This window comes from Lepeophtheirus salmonis, chromosome 10 (assembly GCF_016086655.4).
Source record: "Lepeophtheirus salmonis chromosome 10, UVic_Lsal_1.4, whole genome shotgun sequence".
In the NCBI taxonomy this organism is placed as follows: Eukaryota; Metazoa; Arthropoda; class Copepoda; order Siphonostomatoida; family Caligidae; genus Lepeophtheirus; species Lepeophtheirus salmonis.
Window position 1 is genome coordinate 1,579,173 of NC_052140.2, and position 27,045 is coordinate 1,606,217.

Here is a 27,045-nt window from a genome sequence, read left to right on the forward strand (position 1 = left end):
TAGATGAGTCGAGTATAGTCGAAATATCTTATCAAACGGTTAATTATGTTTACATAAACCTAAATATGTACATATATAAATGTTTATTTCTGTTTCTACATAATTGAATATGTTGTGTTCACAATTTATCATTTATGCACAATTGTCAACTTGTATTAGTAGATTCTACAAGTTATAATGTCTAGATCTCATTATGCTTTATTTAATTATTATGTACATCAGTCATTTTATTTACAAACTATTATTTAATTGATGCTATCCTTTCATTTTGATCTATTCAAATTACGCATTTATTTTGTACTAGCGGAGTACTCGGCAATTATTAGATTTCGACAAATAAACAGATAAACTTTAGTTTAATAGTATATTGGGAGTGGATTTTAAATCTGTAAAATTTATATCCCAAAATTAATTATGTAATATTTTGTTCTTACATATATATCCCTCAAACCAACCACCTCCAGCTTCAACCACAGCCTCTAATCTGGCCCTGAACCTGGCACAGGCCTTGATCAGAAACTCCTTGTACATGTTGGCGACATCCTCGAGAATGGAAGTCTGCTAGAGGTCAACAGTGTTATCAACACGTTTATTGGATTCTCTCTCCCATACATAATAGTCCAAGGGGTTCATATCCGGAGTCATCAGGCTCCTTGAATGCCTTATCAACATTTTAAAGAGTTGATTTAGGTAGCATTTTAAACTCAATAATCTCCTTGAGCGTGCGCCAGGCACGGAGGCACACAATTAATCAAAAATGAAATTATAGCTTCAATTATTGGTTAGTTATTGAAATGACCAATTTTGTAATAAAATGTAGGGCTATGTTATAAGATGAACTCATTTTAACTTGTGCAATGTGCAATCTGCTTAGAAAAGTTGCAGCTTGTACACAACATATATGTATGTACACTATACAATTTGAAGATGTACTATTGAATATCCACAGTTGTATATAAAGGAAGGGACTGAGTTACATTACCTTATTGTCCTATTATGCTATGGTATTTGAAGTTTCATCTGCTATACTGTACATATATGAGTTAGGAATATCCTTTCTCTCTTTAGAGCTTCTAACTCATATGTCCAACCAATCTTTGAAGATTAAAGGAGTCTTATTGAAAAAGAGAAAGAATTGTATTAACGAACAAAAGGCAAATTGAGAAAAATCCCTCAAAAAGGGATTTATTTCTATATTTTCTAATTTGATTAAATAACGATTTATATATCTGGTAATATAAGGTTCACTTTAAAAATGAAGTATTACTTATCCCCATCCATAATACAGACACAAGGCCTTATTTAGGATATTTTAAAGTGTCATGGGTATCAAATTATTATTATCTAATTCAGATACCATGCAGACTCGCGTAAATGTACTTGTTCATTGGTAAAAGAGGCAATTAAGTTACGAGGATATATCAATAGCTAACAAGTTGTAAATTATTCATATTTAATGATAAGATGGATGGAAAAAGATGCTAATTTCAAATCCAAGATTCGTAGTTTTCAATGTCTACATATGTACGCATGTTTAGAATCTAATAGTCAAGTAATGGGAGTCCCTGGGATTGCACGGAGTTAATAGGCATCAACAGACTTTGCTTTAATAATAAAAATATGTACTCCTTTTTTTCTTTTTCTTTTTAATATGACGCTCTGATCTTTAGTTACATTCAATTGTTTCTACAGTATTATTTGTTAGATCAAGTATTTAGGATATTAATTGCGCACTCAAAAATGAGGCGTCGACCAAAAAAACTTTGCTTTATGAATAACATATATAATTGTTGGGAATTGTTATTGGTTTAATAAGAGCTAATTCTAATTCTACAAATCAACGTTCAGAACACTGACATCGACAGTTTAAAACTAAATACAATTGTAATTTTTTTGTGTTAATTAATGGCATTTGTCAGTTTACCGATAGGGTATGAGCAAACTAAAACAAAAAATATATTTGTAAGATGGCTTAGTCAATGAGTTCTATAAATATCGTGAGTGGCACCACATCTATTGCAAAACCTCAACGGTGGGTTTAATGGAAAAAATTAAGTGAAATGCTCTTAAATTGTCTTACATATAATCTCTATAAAGATTTTCATATAATCCCATGACAAAAATTTGGCTAAATGATGAGTTTTTTCAGGTTATTTTATATTATGTATTTAGGGATCGATTTTGAAGGAGTATGTAAATGATTTTATAATTAATATTTGAGAAGGGATTTTCAGATAATTCTTTGAATACGCTAAAATAGAGTCATGAATATCGAAATGAAATACTTAAATAGGTTAATTATATCTAATTTTTGATATATGGATTATTTCAAAATTATAAAAGTCCAACAGAATAATCCCAAATATTCTCGAATTTGTATCATCATCGATAATGTAAAGTTTCAAAATACTGACAGGAATGCACATATCCTTAATATCTCATATTTGAAGAGATATACTAAAACTTCATATTACGAGTATTAGAAGAAACTGGTAACATAGAAAATTCAACTTTGTACCCACCATAATTTTAAAGTGTGAAGGTCCAAAGTATTAATGAACCAATAAACTCCTTAATCCACCTACGAATAAAAACTCAAATATTTTTCATGCTCTATAATGACTGTTTGCCTACGATTCGTAATTTAGGCCTACTATAAGTATTTATTATTCTTATAAGCATTCAATCACTCCAAGATAGCCGAGGTAGATTGATGATGAATGACACTGGTTTTGAATATATAGTTGATTTGCTCTTTTTATAGTGTTTAGGGATCATTTTCACATAATGTCAGCATGCCTGATGATGTTCATTTTGAGAGTCTGATCAACCACTGGTAGACTCTGGGTGTTGCAGTAAGATTTGGCTCGGGCCAACAAGTACAAAGAGGTGGTGATTGAGGGTAAAGATGTTTACATTGAATAGATGTCAGCTCTACTAAATAATCAACTTACCTAAATTGGTTTTTAAATAAATAATTAAAAATAAAGCTGTAGTGTTATTTTCTTTATGGCGACATTTTTATCGTTTCACCCTGTATTTTTCTATTATTATCCTTCTTTTATAGTCCTTAATCAATAAAAAAACATATATAAACATTTAGACATTTCATAGGGATTTTCAGTAGATATGATTTTGATTATATGCAATTTTCTCTGTTTATCATTTGTAAGGAGAGGGGAATGGAGGGGCTGTAGCCCCCTCCCAAAATCAAAGATTTTTGTCTTGAACAGAGAAAAATGATTGGCTTAGAAAAAATTAAGCCTTGACCCCAAAAAATAGTCCTACGGACGCCCTGATCAAGTATTATATTCAATACAGGTTTTAAGTATTTTATAATCATAAAACCATTTAATTGAGTTTCATCAAGGATTATTTGAAATTGGTTCATCAAATAGATAAACAATATCAAGTTCGATTCCCCAAAATGATGTTTCCTTCAATTATGATGCAATTTATGGCGTCACAAATTGCATCAAAATTGAAGATTATGCTATATTAAATGTTATGAACAAATTTCCAATAAGTATTGATGAAACTTCATTAAATAGCTATAAAAATATAAAAAGACTTAATACCTACATTGAATACAGCTCCTTGATATTTTAAACATATATTAAAGTAATATATGTACTTAAAATTCCTATGATATGGTTATATTTGTACAATTAATTTTTTTATGGATCGATTAGAAACGATAAAAGTAGGATAATTGGAGACAAATATCTTATCCTTGCCATTGAGATAGTTAGTTTAATGTCTAGTGTCTAGACTATTTCAAAAGTACTAGAACATCACATTTGTAATACTTATGAGGATTTTATGTATATAATAAAGTTTGATGTTTGAGAGATATCCTTTTTATTAACTTTAAATGTCCTGATATTCGTTGATCCCATTTTGAGAAACAAATGAATAGCGGTAGTAATTCATTATTTTCCTTTATCTTGATTATAAATTCTAATAATATTTGGTTGTTTAGGCTCCCAAAATGGCAAACATCAACAATGTTGATGACAACATGAAAATGCTATTTTAGGATTGAATATTCTTAAATATCTAATATACTGGGTGTGACATTAGACGTTGACCACTTTTTAAATCTTAGGTTATGGCTTTTTAGGACGTTGAGAGGCTATGTGTCATTAATATAAATTATTCAAAAATATTATAACTGTTTTTTTATCAAAGCGTTCCCAAAAAAATATGTCGCAATTTTAAAATTGCAAAAACTACGAGAAAGTATGCTTACACTTTTTTTAGCTGAAATTTTGCCCTTTTTCCTGCCACTTCTGAGACTCAACTTAGCCGGAGTGGAACTCGTGTTAATTCCCTTCCTCTCATAGCTGTTGTGCAGTTAATCTAATTAAACGTTATGACAGCTAAGCTGCTAAAATTGTCAGTGTTACCATGTTGATTGTCGATTACTGTCTTTTTAAATTCTCAAAATTCTTATGATTTATAACCCTACATAAAACCTAGTCTTTGACTCACGGAGAGCGCTTTCTCACTGACAACTAAATTTACAATGTATTTTGTGGTCAGGAGTCGATGTTTCTACTTCTGTTCAGCCAAACAAAGGGGATTTGCACAGATTACTTACGCAGTTAGGGGAAAGGGTATTAAAATTGCAAACACAAGTAATAAATAAGTATGCATATTATGTATACCATATGCGAACGTTGGCAAAACATGATAAAGACTTGTGTACGTACTTTTTACATTATCCATAATCAGTGGTCTGAACGTTGATTGGTTCAACTCGAGTTGACTCTTGTTAAGCTTTGAATAGTCCTTAACAACTATTGCATAATATTTCCATAGTTCGGAAGAATTGGTTAAGCCCTATCAACTTTTGTTGGGCCTTTTTGTTTTTTAGGAAGAAAGTTGAAATAAAGGTAACGACGTTGACTATATACCTAGTTATATATACATAATTAATTATTAGTCACTTAAAGGAATAGTGAAGACTCAGGTATTATTGACGATGACTCGGAGTATTTCAAACTATGCTGTGTTTCTTTTAAGAAATAAATTTAATAACAAACATACAGTTGAGTACAAACTTGGAACACAATGCCGATTTTACAGGTGGGAGGGAGTATTTACGATTTGAAATTATGTACATATCAAAAAAAAAAAATCGGAATTTAACAGAAATCAAATTTAAAAAAAAAAGGCTCTGCACATTTATCATTGTCATAGACCACACTTACGCTGGGTAAGCTCCGTACTGAAAGGGACCCATAAACCAGCCCAGCTTGTGATAATAAGTTAAAACTAAAGAAACTCGAAGGAAAGAGGCTACACAGATATCAATTGGGAAAAAATACTGTCATCTTAAACTCTGATAGGGTTGAAACTGTTTACTACGTTATGTTCATCTTTTGAATGGCATCATTGTTAGGGATTAGATTTTTGTGAAGAAACATAATAGTTTTATACTTTTCGTGCTTACTTTTTGATGAAAGTGCTCGGAGAGGGGGGATGGAGGTATTGAGATTAATATATATATATATATTTAAAAAATAGTATCTATTCAATATAATTCTGACCACAGAACTTAATTTCTTGCGATCTATTGGGGAAAAAGATAGTTAAGAGAAAGTAGAAGAATGGGTATGACTCATATATACGTGTATATACTCGTAAGAAAAATGTATATTTTATTTTAAATATGATTTTGCAAATCACTCCTTGACAACATAAATAATGGAATCATATTTAAAGCGTGGCAGCAGTTTGTTGCTGAGAACACAGAAGAACAGGTGAAAAAGAAGGTAAAAACATAGAATCCCCGAAAATTCTGACAATATACGTCCTAATGGGATTCACGTGCGCCAGCTCTAATCCTCCCCTGGTGTTGTATTTTTTCTCTTGGGATAAATGGTCTAACAATGGAATGAGCCAGTGTATCATCTACAGCGTCATCTCAAGACAAAACATCAATCTCATGTTGGTAGGGAAGCTGAGTTTTTAAAGAAAAATTGTTAGAATTAAGGTTATCTCAAGACAAAATGCCTCCACAATAATAGCCAAAGCCTTGCATGCCTCAAATGCTATGTCGTTGCTAATGATTAAAGTGAAAAAACCGTTTAATAAGGGTGATGAAGTTTTCAACTAAAATGTTTTGCGCTGATTTCACCTACCCCTTACCTGGCTCAAAATATATATAACAAGTGGTACATCACTGTAAAAAGGTTGAGAATCCCTGCCTTAGAGTATCTTTAATTAAAACCATAAATTAATATAGATTGCTTTAGGGTGCTGTTACCTCATGATTTTAGGTCATCTGTTGCTAGGGAACTTTGGTGTATACATAAATAAATCTGAAAAACTTGCAGTAAAACAAAAGACCAAAAATAGAATAAAATCACCATGCAGCTAAAATGAAATAATACAATTACAGCCCACTCAAGTAAAACTTCGTCAATCTATATTATCTATGTATAAAATTGACTACCAATCGATGACAAGGAATTTCGTGGTATTTGAAGGATAAGTAGAATCAGCCCTAACTTTTTCAATGGCCTTTATATATTAATATCTCCTTGAAATTTGATTGAAACATATTATGACATAATATATTTACCGTTTTTAGAACCTAGGTGACCTGTTTATGATCTGACAATGAAATTATTTAGTATTCTCACCTAAATAATAATAAAAAATATAATTAATTTTAAAAGTAAAACGGCCTTTAACCCTTTCGTTCCCAAATTAATTTGGGATTAATAAAAAATACAACGAAATCTTATTGAAATGGCATCATAAAACACATATATATACCTTTCAAAATTAAATTTTGAGTTAAAATCACAAAACGAGAATGATTCCATACGGCATCATTGGGTTTGAATTTATGAGGTTTATTTCTCATGTTTTGCTTCAATGAGTTACGTTCCTAGAAGGATATCATAATTTCGTCCACTGAATTGCATTCTTCTGGTTCAATTTTACCAAAGTTATTCTTGAGAGAGTCAATGAATGGTCAAACTTTGAAATGTTTATCATACTGATAATCTTCTCTGGGTTTTATATTGTCATTATTGTTTAGATGAAGAAAACTTATTAGTTGTTCAAATCTATTACGTGGAAAAAATACAAGGAATCAGTGAGGAAAGCAAATTTATGAAGATTTATAACTAGTTTTAAAAGAATTGCCATATCTAATGTAGAAGTAGGATTTTACTGAAAATCATTATAACATCCCATTGATGCCATATGAAGTCACGCTACTTTAAAAAAATCTAGACCACAGAATATTGATATTCTGAGCAAACTTGAAAATTTTAGTATCATCTATATGATGTTTACATTCAATTATAATTAATAAATATACCATATTTATTCCGGAATTTTTGTATAAATTCATGAATGTACAGGGTATTTTATGGATTTAAAAGTTTAAAATCAACTAAAGATAAATAATACGGAAAAAAAAATGATCTATTTTTATCCCCCTAAATACCCACTGATCGTTAAAGGTGTCCTCTTATTTTGAAAATAAAAATATAGACACATTAAATATACACACACCAGTGCTGGTTTTAAGGACTCGTGCTTAAATGTAAAAATAAGGGCTTTGAACCCCAAAGATTTATAAGATAAAAAATAGTATATTTCAAAAATAAAATGCTCATACTTTTTTGACTCCATATTTTGAAACTGACGCTCACACAATTTCCCTTCCACACCTCCTCTCTCATCACAATCTTCTTAATGGTTATAGGACAATGTACCGAAAACATTTTTGCCGAACGGACAATTAACCGAAGAACAATTTGCTGATTATCATAGCATATGCATAATAACAATTGGGCAATTTATCATTCAATATTTTTTAATTTAATTAAAATATGCAATCCCATATATCATTATAGTATTTATTAAATAATATGTTTCGGGCAAATGTACCAAATAATCCTTCAGTGAAATGTCCGTTCGTCATATTTTCATTCAGCAAAACGTACATTCGGAAAATTGTTCTTCGGTTATTTGTCCGTTCGGCAAAAATGTTTTCGGTCAATTTTCCGCTCACGCTTTCTAATCAAGCGCTCATTTTGCCAAAAAGAAGAAATGTTTATTTTGGTGGACGAAACACACAAAAAATTGATTCGTCTGAACGTTTTTAATGCAAAAAACATTCGTTGATGAATAGTTTTTGTCTATTCCTGGCTATTACACAGTACATATTCATATTTTTGTAATAGAGAGAATATGTTAGAAACATATTCCCTCTATCGATCCATAGGAATACATTTTTTTTACTGTCTATTATATGTAGAGTTGTATCAAATATGACCTTAATCCGTGTGAAAAATTTTTAGTTGTTAATCCAAAGAGTTGTTTTTATCATCCTTATCTTTTATTAGTATTTTTTAATGATTATTGAAGAGAGAGCATTTAAGTATAAAGTGTTTTTCCGCGACTTCAGCATTGTTGATTTGTGATATATGGCTGACATTAACAAAGGTCCTAATTCAGTAATATCATATGTCTCATTCTCACCTTCTCGTGCTCTTACTACAAAAAACTTATATCTAGTAATAACATCATTATACAATCTTATTTCCGTGTTGTAGATTAAAATTAAATATTCCGTCAGAGTTACCATATCACTTTTTGGTTTCTTTCTTTTTTACATACAGGCAGTTCATATTTTATGCAACTCTAGTTATTTGTTCCGGATGTATCAAAACTATATCCAGATCACTTTAAATGTTAATATCTCGAGGTGGCATTGACGAAATTTAAGACTTCCAACGGAAGATGATAGCTAAAAGTCTAGGCTGTTGATCTTCCTTGTTTTGTTATTTCACAACTATGGAGTAAGTGAATCGCGTAAATATTCCTACTTTGCTCCATAAGGAGTAACAAAAAAGGATATTGTCAAGCATACCGGCCTGGACCCATAGAGCTATTACCATAATATAATGACTATCGGGGTTGTTGTAGCAGTATATTGCGGTGAATATTGTCCCTAGCTCAGTATTTAACAATAAAAGCTTGTAATAAATTAGTAATTTATAAAGGAGATTTGTCAATTAAGAATCCATTGAATATCAATTGAGAAGAAGATAAGTTGTTGTAGCTCAATTAGTATTAATAGATTAATTAAGGGCAAACTATACGAGCTGAATTAGAACAAAAATAGGAGTTGCTGAGAAAGTGGTAAAGGTCAAATGTTTTGATCTTAGAAATTTATGCACAAAATACAATCCAAACCGTCAATTGGAAATCTTACTGCTTTGATTAATTTATATTATACATTTGTTTGTGAATGTTTCAATTGAAAGCAATTCTTTTTAATATAGTACCAATTTCTGAATATATGTTTTACAATTTCAGCCTGTAATTTTCAAGAGAATGGGAGAATATATTTCTATTTAGAACATATTATTTAATAAATTTAAATAGATAATTTTACTATATCTTAATATGAAAAAATTCCTAAATAATAATCCAGTGCTGATTATTTTAGTAGGATGTTGTAGTCCTTTATCACTCATCTTAGAAAAGACGACATAACTCTTGAAAATAATTATGATTCCTTCTTGAAGGGCTCGCCCTCCTAGTGAATAAGTGCTAACTTACAAGTAGGATATTTAATTGACTGAATTATTGTGCGTGCTAAAAATCCAGCAATGAAGCATAAAGATACTGTACTTACTTTGCATCTGGAAGAAAAGTCACATACTCTCAAGTTCAGAGTTGTTGTTCTCATCTGTTTGTTCTTTCCCTGGATAATATTCTTCAACGGTTGGCATTACATAATTCAAGGTCGACGAATTATACAATACATTTAATATAACAGTTTCATCAAGAGCCGTACAGTTAGCAGAAGAACTTTTGACAATATTTTTGCCCCCATGAATGAAACGAGATCGATATGCACTTATGAATTGTTTGCAGGTAGGATTGTAACTCCATCCATAGCATAAACTCACAGCATTGAACCAAATTTCCAAATGATCATGGCAAAGTTTATATGGTGCGAGGTACGAGAGTTCTATTGTATGCAAATTTGAGATCAAAAAACGAATAGATTTGATTTCACCAAGAATATCAAGAGGACCTGTTTTTCTCATTGAAAGTGTTACTTTCATCCCACTTGAATCAAAGAGATTTTCGTTTAAATTTTCAAAATCATTAAAAATACTTTCTGCAATATGAAAGTGTTTCTTATTCAGTGACTTCTTATACCCTGGAGCCTTCATTGAGCGACTGTTGAGAAGGTCAAACAGTTTATAACTGAGAAGAATAAACTCAGCTGTAGCAATTGCATTATCTGTTGGAAATCCATGAATTCCTTGACTGTGACACCATGTTAGGACACGACCAACACTTTGGCTTGCTATACATTGCAATGCAAAAGCAACTTTCATTTTATTCTGATGTAATTTGATGTGCTTCTCAGTTAATTTATTTCTCTAACGAAGACCGTGTTCAATTTGAAGTTGATGCAGTTGGGCTATTAAGTTCCACCGAACAGCTCCTCTCCCATGCCAATACAGTTCTTTGAAGTGTGTTAAAGCACCACGGATAATTTAAAGCAATGAGATATATTGACTATAGCAACTGCATTACTTTTGCAATCCTCATGTGGATGAGAAAAAGTCATCCACTGCTCATGAATAGACTTTGTGAAAATATTAACTCCAATTGAAGACAAAGCAGAAGTATTAACTATTGTTCCATCCATTGTAACAGATTGAACCGTGATACCAACTTCAAATGCACCTAAAATATATTCACATATTATTCCAGCACGCACACCTGATTGTATGCCCTTGCAAAGAAAATAAGCGATTGGCAGTTACCAATAAACTTGATAACCAACAAGCATACAAACAAAGCCCTCGTGTTCTTTCTCTTCCCTGTACCCCAAATCACATTGTCCGCCGTAATCAAAAAAAAATTCAAGATCACGACCCAAATTCTCCCATCAATAATAAGAGCTGAAACTAATATACACATACTTTCCCTTAAGTGAAAATAGTTCACGGAAATACGCTTCCGGAAAGCCGGCAGAGACTTGATGGCACACATGTATCGGCGTAGACTGGATGGTGATGGCAAAAAGAAAGTTTGACAACAAAATTCATACGAGGTGAATAGAAATGAAGAGTTGGTGCAAAATCCTTGAGCATGGCAGAAAAATGGTGAGATTATCCGTGATTTTCAACCAAATCCTTCCCTGTCTGAAGTCTAACATCCACAAATTGAGTCCAGGCTACTACTCCCTCTGAAGAGGATAAATTATTTTTCTGCAAATCTACCAAAACATCTCTCAATTCCCGATTCACATTTTTTGTGCGGCTCAAACGATTGAGAATGTTTGCATCAATCTGGCTTTTGCTCGTTAAAATAGTTTTTAAGCGATTGTATTCAAGACTTACGAGATTCTTCTGTTGCATCTGGTGAAAAGGAATAGGAGTGGTCTTAATATACAATTTTTTTCAATATATGTTTATGTGAATCCTAGAAAAAGACACATAAAATATGTAAGCATTATCTTTTCAAGTTTTGGATACGTATGCAAGGTATATTCAGATATATATACATAGACAAGTACATTACTTCAATAATTGTATTTGATTCTATAACATCTAAATTCGTCTTTCTCTCATTCTGAGCATGACGAACAAGAAGTCGGTGTCTTTTCGGACTAGGAGGACATAGTCTATACGGAATACCTGGGAATACTGACTGAATACTTAATTCTTTTCTTAAATTTTTCACGACGAATTGCCCGTAGTCATTCAACTCTTAATTGATGATCTTGTGGAATTCGATGAAATGAAATTTGGTTTTATTTCACCTTGTCCGATCCATGGCAATTACTAAATTTTATTGCAGAGTAACTTTGAACCATTTTCTCTTGTTCCACTAAAGTAAAATACTCAATAGATTATTGAAGGGCGTAGTTTTAAAATAATTTCTGTTGCCCCAAGAAGTCAAGCCAGGTCAACAATTTTTTCTATATCGTTCTTTGACACGGTAGTCAGGAGGAGAGTAGTCACTCTACTTATGTATATTATCTATGCCTGGATCCAAGACCGTGTTCAAAATCAAAAAAACGTCTGGAAGCCAAAGAATCGCTAGACAAGAAGTCTGGAGGTGGTCGCCCCATAAAAAAGTCATCATCTGCGATCAAAGAGGCCGTCATGGTTGTACCAAAGAAGTCCATAAGATCCCATGCTGAGGACATCCAGTAAATGTCCAAGTTAATCCATGGCTCAAGGCCTGCTTTCTCAAGAACAATGTGGTTTTCTACAAATTGAAGCACCCCCACATACCTCCAAAGGCACAAAGCCCTTTCTTCAGAAGAACGTGTTTTTTTTGTTTTTTTAGGACAAGGCAATGTGGTCACCATACTCGACAGACGTGAACTCAATGGAATCTACCTTCTAGGGGCATGTAGAGAGCAACCCCAACAATGAGGCCTGAAAGCCTCTGTCAATTAGATTTGGGATAATATGGACAAGGAATTGGAAGTAGTTCATGCTTTGCCTTCAGGCCGAGGTTGTAGGCCATCATTACGGCTCATGTAGGTCATATTGCTCTAATAAACCTAAACTGTATGTTAAAAAGTATCGAAATAAAAAGGGTAAAATAAAATAAAAATTTCAGACTCATGGAGTACATAGCTCTTGATTAATTTCGGGATTCCGAATCAGGAAATAGCTTTGATACACCCAGTATGAAGTAATCGAGATAGTCATCAAAATATCTGAGTATGTACTATACTATGAATCTATGTAACATTTACATATATGTACAATTTCTGTGAAAGTTCTACAGATTCACAGTTTTTAAGATAACCATGATAATAAAACTAATTAGTGTAATTACTAAGGCTAAGAAATCCCCTCAAGAAACCCTCATTTCAATTTATAACATATATAGATATATATGTTATAAATTAGTTTTGTGTCAGTCCTTATTTATTCGATCCAGCCTCAGTCCTTGGGACCGGTCCTTCGGACTGTCAGTACTAGAACTGATCAAAAAACGAATAAATAAAGTCATATCATATAACTGATATCCAGGACTAAAGTGAACGGAACTGCTGTCCTATAAAAGGACCGACTCTACACTAGTTATAAATTCTCATTAAAATGTGTGAGTCTTTCGAATCATTAAAGAAATAGGGGCAAAGAGGAAAAAATTGAAAAAAGGAGAAATATTTGTGTAATTTATTGTCTGTTCTACATATATTATTAGACTGGCTCCTACATTTGCTTTTTCGAAATATTTAGAGGAACATAAACCCAAAAAATATTCATTTTGATAAAAATGAATAAATGGTTAGTTTCAAATATATTGATTAATGTTTAAATGTTGCACAATTGCAAATTATACATAATCACTATTATATGTAGATGAATAAAAAATCTTTCAAAAGTTTTATATAGAGAGTTGGGATTTTAAATCCAGAAGAAGTTTAAAACACAATATCTGGCAACTCTGAGATCTATGTTATAAAAGTGTGATTTTGAGACTCAGCCCACAATGAAATACAAAATCCATGAGATGTCCTTCGAATATGAACGCCGAGCAGCCATAATTGTGTGTCTCCCTACCGGGAACACGCCCAAGGATGTAAGTAACTCCATAAGTAATTATGCTATAGAGTTTAAATATCTGATGTCATCTTAGAATTTTAAATTGGTGCTTGGTTAGTTGAAAACGGGTTTATTCCAGAAAAAACTTACATTTTTAATACTTTAATGTTTTGGGCAAAGAAAATATGGCCTCCTAGCTACCCAAATCTGAACCGCTTGGAATACTATGTGGGATGAGTCTGGGAGATAGAGTCCAATAAACGTACAAAGTACACTCTTGACTCCTTGCGGGCTTCCATTCTCGAGGCAGTGGCCAACATACACAAGGAGTTCTTCATCAAGGCCCGTGCGTGTTGAAGCGTGAGGTGGTTGGTTTGAGTGATTGACATCACTATAATGTACCTCTATGTGTAAGAGCAAAATATTTTTCAATGCCTGAATTAATTTTTGGGAAATAAATTGTAATTTACTTTATCCTTAAATTTCCGGATTTAAAATCTTGATAAATAAATGTAAAATAAAATATTGCACTTTTTTTATCCTATAAGTATAATATTTGATCTAAACTATCTTTTTAAAGCTTGTCTCTAAGGGAAGAATGTATAATTTTATTGAATGTATTCTTCATGTTATCCATCTAGGAAAGTGCGGGTCAATTATATTCTATGTTGTGGATTATAACACAAGAAAGTCCAAAATAGTACTGAATAGTAACATATCTTTCAAGTATTTTTGTCATGAGTAATTACATTATGTGTAGTGTTGAGTAGTTTAAAAAAAAAGCGATAGGAAAAGGTGGGAGGGATACATATGGAACTACTGAACTAAGACCCTTGTTAATTTCAGCTCCCTTTTATATTATTTTAGGGGAGAAAATGAGTTACTGCAGTAAAGAGTAGAACAACCTTCCACATTTAAAATAACAATATTACAAGGAAAATATTGTATTAATATTTATTTTATTATCGCATTTATTTTAAATTACACCAAATAACGGCCAGAATGCTGACTTCAGAGGGAGAACTTAACACCACCACGACCTATTAAATAATAAATAAAAAAGAGCACACGCAATAACCACTTTTTCTTTGCTAATTTCTAATATTCGTTTTTTTCCTTACAAAAATGGCAACCCTAAATATGTGATCTTCATATTGTAACAAGGAGAGAAAACTTTACGGGAAAATATATTTTTTTCACTCTGAAACCTGATATTCGAAAACAAACAAGATCTTACTGTATAGAAAAAGTGCTTGCTATTTTTGTTCATCATTTTTTTAAATAAATATTCATCTTAGAGGGAAAGTGTAGCTCTATCCTTTTGAAAGATTATTTATTCCTCTAAATTCGTTATTTTTTATAAATTTCTTTATTTTGTCAAATATCTTCACTATTTTTATATAAGAAATCTACTTTATCCGTAAAATTGTGAAATTGACTTCTTCAAAGGCCCTACGCAGCCTCTAAATATTGATGAGTATGGCTCAACCTGTATATTACTTCATTTTTTTATCAAAAGGGACTTAGTCACTCAAAATATTTTGAAAGAAAAAACAAATTTAAGGGCCACTCTAATAGTATATACATACAATGTGTACGTACTTTTATATATTGCCAGCTAGCCGTCAGGAGTAACCCTTTTGTGGTTTTTAAACAAAGAAAAACGTTGGCTTCCTCGCTCCACACCACGTGTTTGCTCCTAAATATATGTAGTACCTACTATTTAGTCTGAGTTATGTTTGTATATTACAACTTATAAGAAATGTGATTAAGTGCTCTGCCCTTATTTGTTGCATCCTTTATTAAAAGTAAAATTTTATCACGTCTAATTTGAGAATCCATATGTAGTCCGTCAACTCAAAAGCAAGCTATAGAGATTTTTTCAAAATTAAGTGTGTCAATTTCTATCAATGAATTATTCTTATTAACCATATGGGTGTGCCGCAAATTGCACTCAAAGTAGTAGCCAAATTTGATCCACATAAATCTGTCAATGATGATAAATTGACATATATTATTAGATATGCCATATATATTTCTTTTCCTCATTTTTCTTCAATATTTTTTTATGTTGACGTACTACATATCATGATTTTCATCTTTTTCAGGATCAATTATGTATTTTTCGACAATCAAAGGGTGTATGTATTCTAATGTATATTACTCAACCAAGTTACCCGTCATTAAGTAAATGTAGTTATCGTACCTTTATAGAACGAATGAAATCCTGGGATCCTGTTATTACTTACATACATATAGTTGAGTTAACAAAAAAGCAATCTAAAAAAAAAATCAAGAAAAGGAAAAATGTGGCCCGTCAATACAAAAGCAAGCTAGAATGTTTTTCCTCAAACTGGAGTAGTGATTACATTTGTATTCTTTAATACGACGAATAATCATAAATTTCTATTAACAAATTATTCTCTTATTGTCACAATAAAATGATGAAAAATTGATATATTTCATGTATTTGAGTGGCCATATCGGGGCCAATATAAGTCTCTCAAATCAAGCAAAGGTACTACATTTAAAATTCTCGAGTATCTACACTCATTCCACAAATTTGAATAAAAAGTATATAATTGACTCCTAATTGTTTATGAAAAATTGGACTATTATATATGAAATTAAAAAAATTAATAGGGATTTTCTCCTTTTCTCGATTTTGTTCAAGATTGTTTTTAGTTTGATGCAGCACAAATGTAATTCAGACTTAATTTTGATAAAATCGTTCTAGCTTGTTTTTGTGTTGATGGACCACATATTTGAATCTGTGTAGTGTTGTAACGCTCCAGATTTAGGACGTAAGACTAATAAAGTTCGCTCCTTGATGACGTCACTAAGCGTTATTTATTTATTTTTAATCAGTTCTAGTACTGACAGTCCAAAGGACTGACGGTCTTAAGAACCGGTCCTAAGACTGGACTGAATAAATAAGGACTGAAACATCACCAATCTGGAATAATCTATTTATACAGGGTGTTCGAAAAGTATTTTACCACTTTGATTGTGCTACAAATAACAATGCGCAACGGATCAGAATGAGGTCGTAGAAGAAAATTTTATAAACATTTTTTTATCAACACATCAAGAAGATTTAATTGATTGAATTTAATTTCCACCAGCTTCAATTACAGCCTCCAGACGATATTAGAAGGTAGTACATACTTTAGTAATGTAAGTCCTGGACATTTTCTTCCAATGGAACTCCACAGAAGCTTTGAGGTTGATAATGTTGCCGTGGCAGACTGTACAGGCTTTGGAGTCAAAATGCCACCTTATTGAAAAGTACAAATGGTTTAGATCAGGGGACTGTGGAGGCCAAATGTCTTTGGGTGCATATTTTCTCTCATGCAATTTTATTGTTCTACCACTTCTAGGCCGATGCCGTTGGCTTTCTTCATCCTCCACAAGCTTTCTGATATTATACACTAGTTAACCTTCAGCATCTTAACAATGTCAAAGTTACTATGGCCGGCGCGGACCAATGTGACAATCTCTAACCTTTTTATTTCAATTTGTATTAATAATTAACATATAATAATGTTACACTCCTATTTTGTTAGCTAAGAAATCCAGCTTCAACCTGATATTTTATTCCAACTTTTCAAAAACTCTTAAAGTGTCGCCATATAGGGGGTCAAACACTTTTCCAACGCCCAGTAGATGTATAATATATATATCTTTCTATATTATATATATATGTCAAGGAGGGAAAAAATCATAAAGAAAATAGACAGAAGATCCTTGAACTATTGAGTATAACTTTACAATAAATAAACGTATCCATTACAGCACGACATAGTATAACCGGCACGGATTTTCATACAGTGAGAAATCATGGTTAATTTATGAGTTGATAATATTTTATCTTAATTCAAAAATCACTCCGTGTTGAGACAATTGAGATACTGTAACGCTCAGTAAAAAGGGAACCATTGTGACAAGTGTTGCAATTGTCTTCAAATTGTTTATTTTTTATATAGAATGTGCGAGGTAAAATATGGACTTACTGATAAAAAACAAATAGGACGGACATTTGCAAGAATGAAAAGGAGCACAACATTTAGATTTTATCACATAATTTTTTCTTAATATATCTTTCTATTTTCAAAATGATTTTCTTTGGCACCACAGCACTTCGTGATGAAGGTCACGTACATAACCGCCTACTACTGTTGGACGGAGGCATTGAGATCATCCCACTTTTGATGAAGGGTAGCACACAAATGGCATGGTCGAATGGGGAGGAGGGTGTCCAAATTGACCCACTATGTTTTAAGCAAGTCAACAATTTCTGCCCTCTCTTTACCCGGTTAGCCTTGGTTGCTGTTGAAAGCAGTTGCCAATGTCGTAGTACATAAGAGGCCTTCCCAAAATCTTTCAAATTACTCGTCACAGTCCAATCAATAACTGACATTGAGAGCCTTGGAATCATTACCCATCGACTTAGCCAGACTTATACTGATTGCGTTGTCCATGTTCTCCTGGATCATAATTTTCCAGTGTCTACCACTGTCTGGGGACTTCTCAAGGCTCTAACCTGGAACCAACCTGTTTTTAATCTTCTAAACACGACCCCGGGAGCACCGTACAACCCTCATGATCTCTTTGAAAGGCACTTTGTGTGGAGCAAATCATACACCCTTTGCTTTTTCACCAATCTGTTGAATTTTGAGTTTTTTTTTTATTGTTTATTACCCGGACAGTCCCTACTTTTAATAACCTAGTACTTTAAAATATTAACAAAAAATAAAGAGTTCACGATTTTACTACGCATACTGTATATCGCGTACAAGTGTAGAAGTTGTAACATATATAAACAAATTGTACAAGTTGCAATTTTTTCATATTATTGTCTGTATCTAAACTTCATATCAAGCATGTTTATGACCAGAACCGGCCCCTGGAGGGGGGTTGTGAGTGTGATTTTCTCCAATTTATAATACTGACTTGTGGTGATCTAATATCAGTCATATTGTATCTTAACCTGCTATAACACATGGAAATTAAATAATTCAATATCATAAAAAGTTTAGTTATTTATTGAACAAAAACTATTGATACTCTAGTTTTCTTGATTTCTAACTCAAACTTGATTTTTTTAACTGTTGTAACCAGAGATGACACTCCTTGGGATTTATCCCAAGATCTTGGTATATTTACGTTACATTAGGGAAGATTTTTATTAAAAAGTTGAAATCTTACACATGCAACAACAGAGGCGTCCGTAGAGGGGTTGTAGCCCCTCCCAAATTTAGGGTTTTTTGCTTCTTTTTTTTAATTTTTTTTTTCCAAAAAGTATAATTTTTCCGATTTTTATCCAAACAATTTAATTTTTTGTGAATAGCTATCGATTTTCGAAATTTGTGAAGAGCTGTGGATTTTGAATATATAATCCTGCGGTCGCCCATGAACTATTTGCTTACTTTCGTTTGATTATTTTAAATATATCTTCAAACGTTGTTTATCTGAAACAATAAGATTTTACTACTTGTTTAGTAGTTTTCAACTCGTTCTCATTTCATCTCATTTGAACTAGAGCTAAAGAATATGTTAGAATGAACGGTTGAACACGTTTGAACTGTCAGCTTCTAATGACCTTAATTCGAAACTGAACAGAGGAATTTTCGTTAACGATACAAAGATAGCCTTAAAATGCATTAAAAAAAAAAGACACTTATCAGCAGGTATTATTGAAGGCAAAGAAGAAGAATATGAAATATAACTGATCCTAGGGGAGTATTGTCAAATTGTATTGATGTTCTGTAAGGTAGTATGTAGTATTGTCTTAGGAGTTCAGTATTATGAGTGGCATCCCAGGTTGAAACTGTTCTTGTTGACAGGGACAGTTGCATATCAAACACAGTCATAGTATCGTAAACTAAAAATAAAGTTTTTCTAGAATTTTAATACATTTTGGACCAGTCCACACATTAACGTTTTCTGAGGAAAACACAAAATATACATCCGTTAAGGGCTTCTAATCACACGAAGCCGGCGTTCCGTTGAACTTAAAAGCAAGGATAATAGAAATACAAGGTTATACCATAACGCGTGGACGACGGATGTTTGACTTCCATCATGCTTTTAATATTGACGTCATAGAAGATGTTGGGATGTTGGGTGTTTTGTCAAAATTTGTTTTTCTTTCCCAGCAGTCGATACTATGTATAAAATAGAAAATTCTAGCAATAGTCACGTCATAAACTATGAGTCGTTGCGTGTTGTGTCAAAATCTGCCTATCTTGCCCAGCAGTCGGTACAATACATCAGATTGAAAATTCTAGCAACCCTGATTACATAATGGTCTAACCTTGTATTTCTATTAACCTTCCTTAAAAGGATTTTTTAAAGGGTTTCTAGAGCGGAAGAATTTGATCGCGGTGTTTCCGAGTAATTAACCTGTACAATCTGATTGTACAGGTTATAACTTGTATAAGGTTATTGTACAAATTAAGTGGAGGATGTAATTTTTACACACTAATTGAGCTCATTTTCCATTCTCTAATATTAATGTTCCATTCCCATTAATATTATTAATCATATTTCTTCCTCGTGGAGAAGCAAAACTTTTTGAATCTGAAAATTCATAATCGCCACATGATATCAATTACTAAAAACAATTTGGAGTACCATGTACAGCAATGAGTAAAATATGTCCTGTTGGTATGTAAAAATAAAAGAAAACGAAAATGAGGTTTGTAATTCTGACAATTTGAAGAATATTTGGGAGGAGAGCAGTTTTATCAAATTACTTGCGATCAGCTATGAGAGGAAAGAAATAAACAAAAATCCCCCCTCATTTAGGAAGGACATAATATGATGGAATTACTCCAATGTCGATCCTCAATTATATGTACTCTGAGTCCAACAAGTAGTTAAAATTATAGCTGCAATAAATCCTCAAAGTAACTCTTCGCCTGTTATGTGCACACACGAAGGTTCAATCAGGTTTTGGCCAAGGTTGTGCCCTTATCTGTCTAGCGATTCCGGTTCTTGAAACACTAGAACCAGAACTGGCAAAGTCGAACAGAGACCGCCATATATTGTTTATCGGTCTTGGTTCTTGTGCCCATGTTCCTATATAGAATACATTGAGATAATACACAATATATTATTAAAAATAAATTAGCTTTTATCAATAAGTCAATTTTTGAGTGTGTTTTTTTCTGCAATTGCAGTGTTTTTTTCCTCGCTAGGGAGATACAGTTGTATCTGAGTTCCAAATAGCTAAAAGATTCTTATGGATCTGGAAAAAGTGGGTTTAGGCACTAGAGGTTGTAAATAGAAGAGGGAAGGGGTGGAGTAGATTATGGATCCAGGTCCGCTACCAGGCTTGTCGGTGGCCTATATTATAATAACTGTAATATTTTGGAAGCCAGGGTTTCCCAACCTTAACTATGACTAGCCCCCTACCATAGTACATTTTTAGCAGAGCCCCCCTTTATACATAGTATATGTAGACTGAAAGCAATACTCAATTCTTCATCTTCCTGCACCACCACCCCTCCCCTCACGGTCCCCACTTGGACAACCATTGTCTTAAGTAACTTTAGTTTCCGGGGGGCCCTTCTGGAACTTGGTGCACTACGCAATCTGCGTATAAGAAAGCGGCGGCCCTGATTGTATCAAATGCCATTTCCTAGACATAAATTTCCTAGGGACGCCACATGTTTTATGTACCTGGTACCGAACTGAGCATGCAAAAAAAAGAAAATCAAGACCGAAGATTGGAACCAAGACCGATAAAACTGAACCGAAATCGTTGAAAAGAAAGAACCGAGACTGGGAGCGATGCTGAACATGAATAGAGCATAACCTTGATTTTTAATATAATTGAATGTAATAGGAAAATATGTACACTACTTAGTAGTTGAATAATAATGACAATAACTGATTAAAGGAAAAATCATTCTTCAGATTACCAATTCAAAAAAAAACCAACCTGATGAGTTAAAAAAATACACTGGATTTTCATCACTATGCATAGTCCTCGCATAAGGAATTCCTGATAATTCTCAAAATTTTGAGTAAATATTGCTTCCACATAGGTATCTTTTATTCATGACATTAAGTATTATATTTTTAGTTGAGGGTGATATAATATATTTTGAGTAATAACGGTAATTGAGTATTTACACGATTTTATTCAGTTCCTTCTTGATGTAATTGCTATGATAAAATGACACAAAGTTTGCTTATACTTTTATTTACTTAGGAGTATCTTTATGGATGCTACAGTTTAGTCAGATGTTGAAATTCCGTTATTATTATAAATCACAAAGACAGGTAAAATATATAAGTATAGGTAGTACATATAATTATCGTTATTATTTTTACATATTATTATATTGGAAAACTCGGAATGGTCTCTAATCTTACTCACTCCGACACACGCAAAAGGGTATTCAAATCCTACAGGTACAAAATCAATATGTATCGAAATAAAGGAGTTGTTGAAATGCTTGTACTACATAATTTAAAACTAAAATAGCCAATTAGACAAGGTAATTTAAATTGAACCCTTTTATTTATATCTCATTTCCCGACAGTGATAACTGCCTCGATACGAGAGTGGAAACTAATAAAGACCTTCTTAAAGCTTTCTTCAGGGACCTTGTCCCAAGTCTTCTTTGAGAGAATTCAAATGTAGGAGAGGAGTCGAAATTGACTTTCCCTAGCCGCCGTTCCACCAGAAATTGTCAAGCACGATGAGATCAGGGGATGAGGGAGGCCACCATATTACACCTCTTTATATTTAGACTTTTTTTATCATATATATGCAAATTGATAGGATTCCTATTCTCCAAGTTCTAAACTAACTAAATATACACATACCATTTATTTTGGACTTGGATATACCATCGGCAAGAGCCGTTTATTTTTTTTAAATTGCTGCTAAATTCAAGATATTATGTTTTTTTTTTTTTATTGTAGCTACCCAGAGGTTAATTTATTGTGTTAAAATTGCTATCAAATAAATGTTAATAAAACTTTGTTGAACATAAAATTAAACAAATGAATACTCTTGAAAATTTTAATTATTTTTAATTCACAAATACACAAATAGCATAATAACAAAAGTGAGCAAAAAATTAATTTGTCAATAGGATGTCACCAATATATGTATTGTCACTTGTTCAATGTGGCTTCCTTGAAAGTGTCAAATTTGTTCCGGGGGTACTTAATAATTTTAGTAAGCAAATTCTTTGATCTGGCTCAGTTGTGATTCGAGTCGCGAAGTCACTCATCCGTTTCACACCTCTCACAGCCACATCATTGGTCACTTTTATGACTTTTCAAAATTCTTTCCTTTCTAGTAGCTATCATTTTCTTCCCAGGTGTCTGTAGGAGTAGTGAGCCGATCACACTTCCCACCAGGAGCATCAAACAGAAAATAAGACTGTTAGAACCGTAGCTGATTTGATGACAGGAAACACTGGCATGGCTTTTCTGTAATTCAGGTATGGCCAATCGGTTGAGCGCAAAACCTTCTAAACCGCCTAAAATCAAATTGAGTCAGATTCTTAAGATATGGTCGGGTATACATTTTTACGTTTTGTGTTGACCTCTCAAAATTTTATGGCCTCTTACTGTGACCATATATAATCTTTCTTACCAAATTTAATTAAAATCCACGTCTAACTTTTGCCGTAATCCTGGTGAATAACCAATAAACAGAGGTATAGACATACCCTGCGTTCAACTTCGTAGCAGAGGTAATCATTTATTAACTAAAATTAAAAATAATTATTATGAAACAGTCAACCCAAACTTTTTTATTTAATAACTATTTTTACGAATAGTAAGATAGAAAATATAGCCCTTAGTAGGTAATAAAAAAAAATAAAAAAAAAAAAATGATCATTCAACTTATAAAGTATTCCTTAGTTTGAACAAAACGTTATATGTCGTTGTGGTGCTAATATTTCCCTCTGAAGCAAGTATTATTGCATATCTTTGATATAAACTGTTTTGAAAATCCATAATAAAATAAGTAAAATTTTATTATTTTCCCTGTACTAATGTTATTTCAAATGTTGAAGATTCTCCTCTCTATAGCAATAATACATTTTCTCCTCCTAAAATCATATAAATGGCAGCTAATGTTAGCAAGGGTCTTAATTCAGTAGATCTATATGTATCACCTTCTCTTCATGCTCTACGAAATGTCCATCCACAAATATTTTGTGTACTAGCAAATAAAAAACATAATTGAATGTTATTAGTACAAATTGAAGAATTCAGGTTAGGCTCTACAATTTACTCAAATCCTTTAATTATTTCACTATAGTTCAAGTAGTACATTTTCTCCTTCCAAACTCAAATAACAGGGAGCTGATGTTAACAAGGTTGTTAATTCAGCAGTATTGACTTCTTCTCGCCTTCTCCAATATGCCCACTCCTAATTATTAGCACTTTTTTGGGAAAAGGAGAGTGGTTATCTTATTCAACGTTACATAATGTTTGGGTGTATTAGATGATGAAGTACAGACATCATTTCTTCCTTATAAATGTAATTTTTGTTATTGTGTGTTATACATATGTACATACATATTACATATATGTTTTTAGTATGCACATTAAGCGATTAGATAAGTATGTTTTCTTGATAGTGTTCTTAGCTTATTTCATGGTGTTATGAAATAGTACATACCTGTAATATGTTAGTCATCAACGGCAACGAAAAAATATTATGATGAAATGGATCTAAAGAGTATATTTCCCCTGTGAAAATAAGAATAATCTTCTCTTATTTTAAAGAGTGCTACCATATAATATTAACTTTGTAGAGGGTGCCACATACCCATTTTCACTTTATTAAAGTTTAAATATGACTTATTTATATTTACCATATTGATAATCTTTCTACATAGCCATCGTGCAACGATCAAATCAAACATTCATTGCCTTTGTTTTATTCGCATCTACATTTTACTCCAACTGGAAAATGTGATATATCATTTTAAAGCAGATTGTCTAAAAATTTTGGTGGTATCAACCCCTGATTATAATATTTCATGAATAAACGTTTAATTTTAACTTTCAAAAAGTGGTAATCAATATGTGGCACCCTGTATATATATCTTTAGCTGTGTATAATAATAAATCCATGATGATCTCTGTCTTTGTGGATTGAATAATTATAATTAATATTTACAATTCTCTGATAATTAATGGTATTGTGGAATTAAAAAAAGATACCAATAAACAAAAATAGGATCAAATACAAGTACCTCTATTGTTAAACTACACGTAATCTTTTTTTGAGCAACTTAAAGCTATTTTTCTATCTTAGGGACTTTAATTAGTAGTGATGTAAATTGTGTGTATATTGGGCATGTTAAAATGAAGAAACCAAAAATGAACATGGACACCCTGAAAATTTCAAGAATATTTCGGAGGAGACAGAGCAGCTTAGCTGTCTTGACGTTTCATTAAATCAGCTGTTACGAAGGAGTAGGGATAGAAAAAAATAGGCAAGAATTACTCTGATGTCGATTCTTAATTCTCCTGAGTCCAAAAAGGATTTACAATTATAACTCCGCAACAAATCCTCAAGGTTACTCTCCCTACGTCTTTTATGAGTCTGTATGAATGTTCCATCGGTGTTTGAATATAATTGAAGCTAGTTGAAAAGAAAGTTGAGAGTTGGTTGGGAGTGAAACAATAATGACAAAGCTTAGGAAAAGAAAATTAATTATTCAGATTACCTATTGAATAAAAAAAACGGGCGAGTTACAAAACAAAACCGATTTTCATCAATGAATGTAATAAAGTACATAGATTATGTGTACTAAATGCAAATATAGGAGGGGGAGATAAAAAAAAGCCAAAAACTTAACACAATAACACACCTAGGTGTTATTCATCTCCAAATAAATCCCTTAAAATCATAATTATGAATAATTTATTTTGCATTTTTTTAGAATTACATAGATGATCTGTCATGTACTATAAGTCCGTATTTGGAATGACCATACAAGTTTGAGGATAATATTAATTATTTTGTTCTAATTGAAAAAAATGTTCAAACTTATAGAATGTATAAAAATTAGAGTAGAAGAGAATCCTATGCTTGGCTTGTCAAATAAGTTGAAAGGATTGCCTTTGTAATTTAAAGCTTGAACTTGTGATTCAAAATAACAAATGAGTTGAAAAGTCCTGGGTTTGACACATAGATGTCGCTATGTTTTTTTTTATTCACCTCATTTTCAATTAGTACTAACCTTCCAAGGGCAGTTGTCAAAATCTCAGGATAATATGTTCTTTAGTTTGTGTGCTATTGTGCTAAATGTTATGCATCTGTTGTTTTTTCCTAGGCAATGGATAAAAATAAAATTCGTTTTTTTTTGTGTTTTTTTTTTAGACTTCTTCTTGAATGGAAAAAAATACCGTTCAAGCAAAGCAATGGCTTGAAAAGGGTTATGGAGACTCCGCTCCATACAGTAAATACATAAATAATTCCCAATATGGTACATACCCAACTTCTTTAAAGAAAAAAATTAGTTTGATCTACTAAAAATTATAATGATCGTAGACCGGTCTAAGATTTTGAGACTGAAACCCAACACTATTAGATTTATCAAGGTATGTACATACATGACTTATTCTTCATAACTTCCAATTCCTGCTCCTGCAAAGATTGATCTCCAAGATTAATGATGAAGATCAGTGATATACACCATGGAATAATTTACCTGTAGTCACTAGAGTTGTATAAAATAAGACCATAAGGCCTACGAGGCCTTTTTCTAGTTGGAAATCTGAAGAGCATTTTATATTTTCCAAAGCTGATATTTTTATTATGTAATTCTTGAAGGGATAACATATAAGTATCAAGTAATTATAAGTGTGTGTGTTCATGAAAGGCATTAATGATAATTAGTTGGGGAGTTATACGTATAAAACCTTACTGGACTCTGAGTAAAATTTATGATCGATATCGGAGTAACTCCTGCCTTTCTACATACGGAGTGGGATTTGCGTTTATTACTTCTACTCTTGGATACTTAGTTTAATAAAACCTCAGGACAGCTAATGTGTTCTTCTCCAAAACATTCTTCCAATTGTCAGGTTTACCTCGATAACAAACAAATAAATAAAGAAAAAAATTAAAAAAAATAGAATTTGGGAACTGCAGTCAACAACTTCCTGGATTCTGTCTCCAGTCCTTCTCTCTTGTAGTCCTAGTAATAACTTGTGTGTATGCTCATGAAACACGGAGAGTAAAAATGAGGGTTTGTTACTTGGGAATTATAAGAGTAAGCCCTTCTAGACTTATGTAGGAATTACTCCGACGGCGATGTCCTTGTTTTATACAGAGTAGTACCGGATGGAAACTTGAAACTTATACACTTATATTATATTGTTTTGAGAGGTTTTGTGTTAGTAAATTAGAACTGTCTGTAGTGCTATAGGTAGACATATATCTCAAACACCTGCTGCTTTTAATTTTTTTAAATAGGAC

The 27,045-nt window shown here is 32.3% G+C and overlaps 2 protein-coding genes and 1 long non-coding RNA gene across 6 annotated transcripts in view; 1 reads left to right on the plus strand and 2 right to left on the minus strand.

Annotated features, from left to right (window-relative positions):
* The window catches only part of Reph (Regulator of eph expression), a 72,341-nt gene that overhangs the window by 20,254 nt on the left and 25,042 nt on the right, over positions 1 to 27,045 (plus strand). The window lies entirely within an intron of this gene.
* LOC139906453 (uncharacterized) lies at positions 9,693 to 10,388 on the minus strand. The gene has a single exon (XM_071891342.1). The coding sequence runs from the start codon at positions 10,386 to 10,388 to the stop codon at positions 9,693 to 9,695; it is 696 nt and encodes a 231-aa protein (XP_071747443.1).
* LOC121125027 (uncharacterized) lies at positions 23,529 to 23,960 on the minus strand. The gene is made up of 3 exons (XR_005866534.2): positions 23,842 to 23,960; positions 23,723 to 23,769; positions 23,529 to 23,656 (listed from the first exon to the last, which is right to left on the minus strand). It is a non-coding gene; the product is annotated as an uncharacterized lncRNA (long non-coding RNA).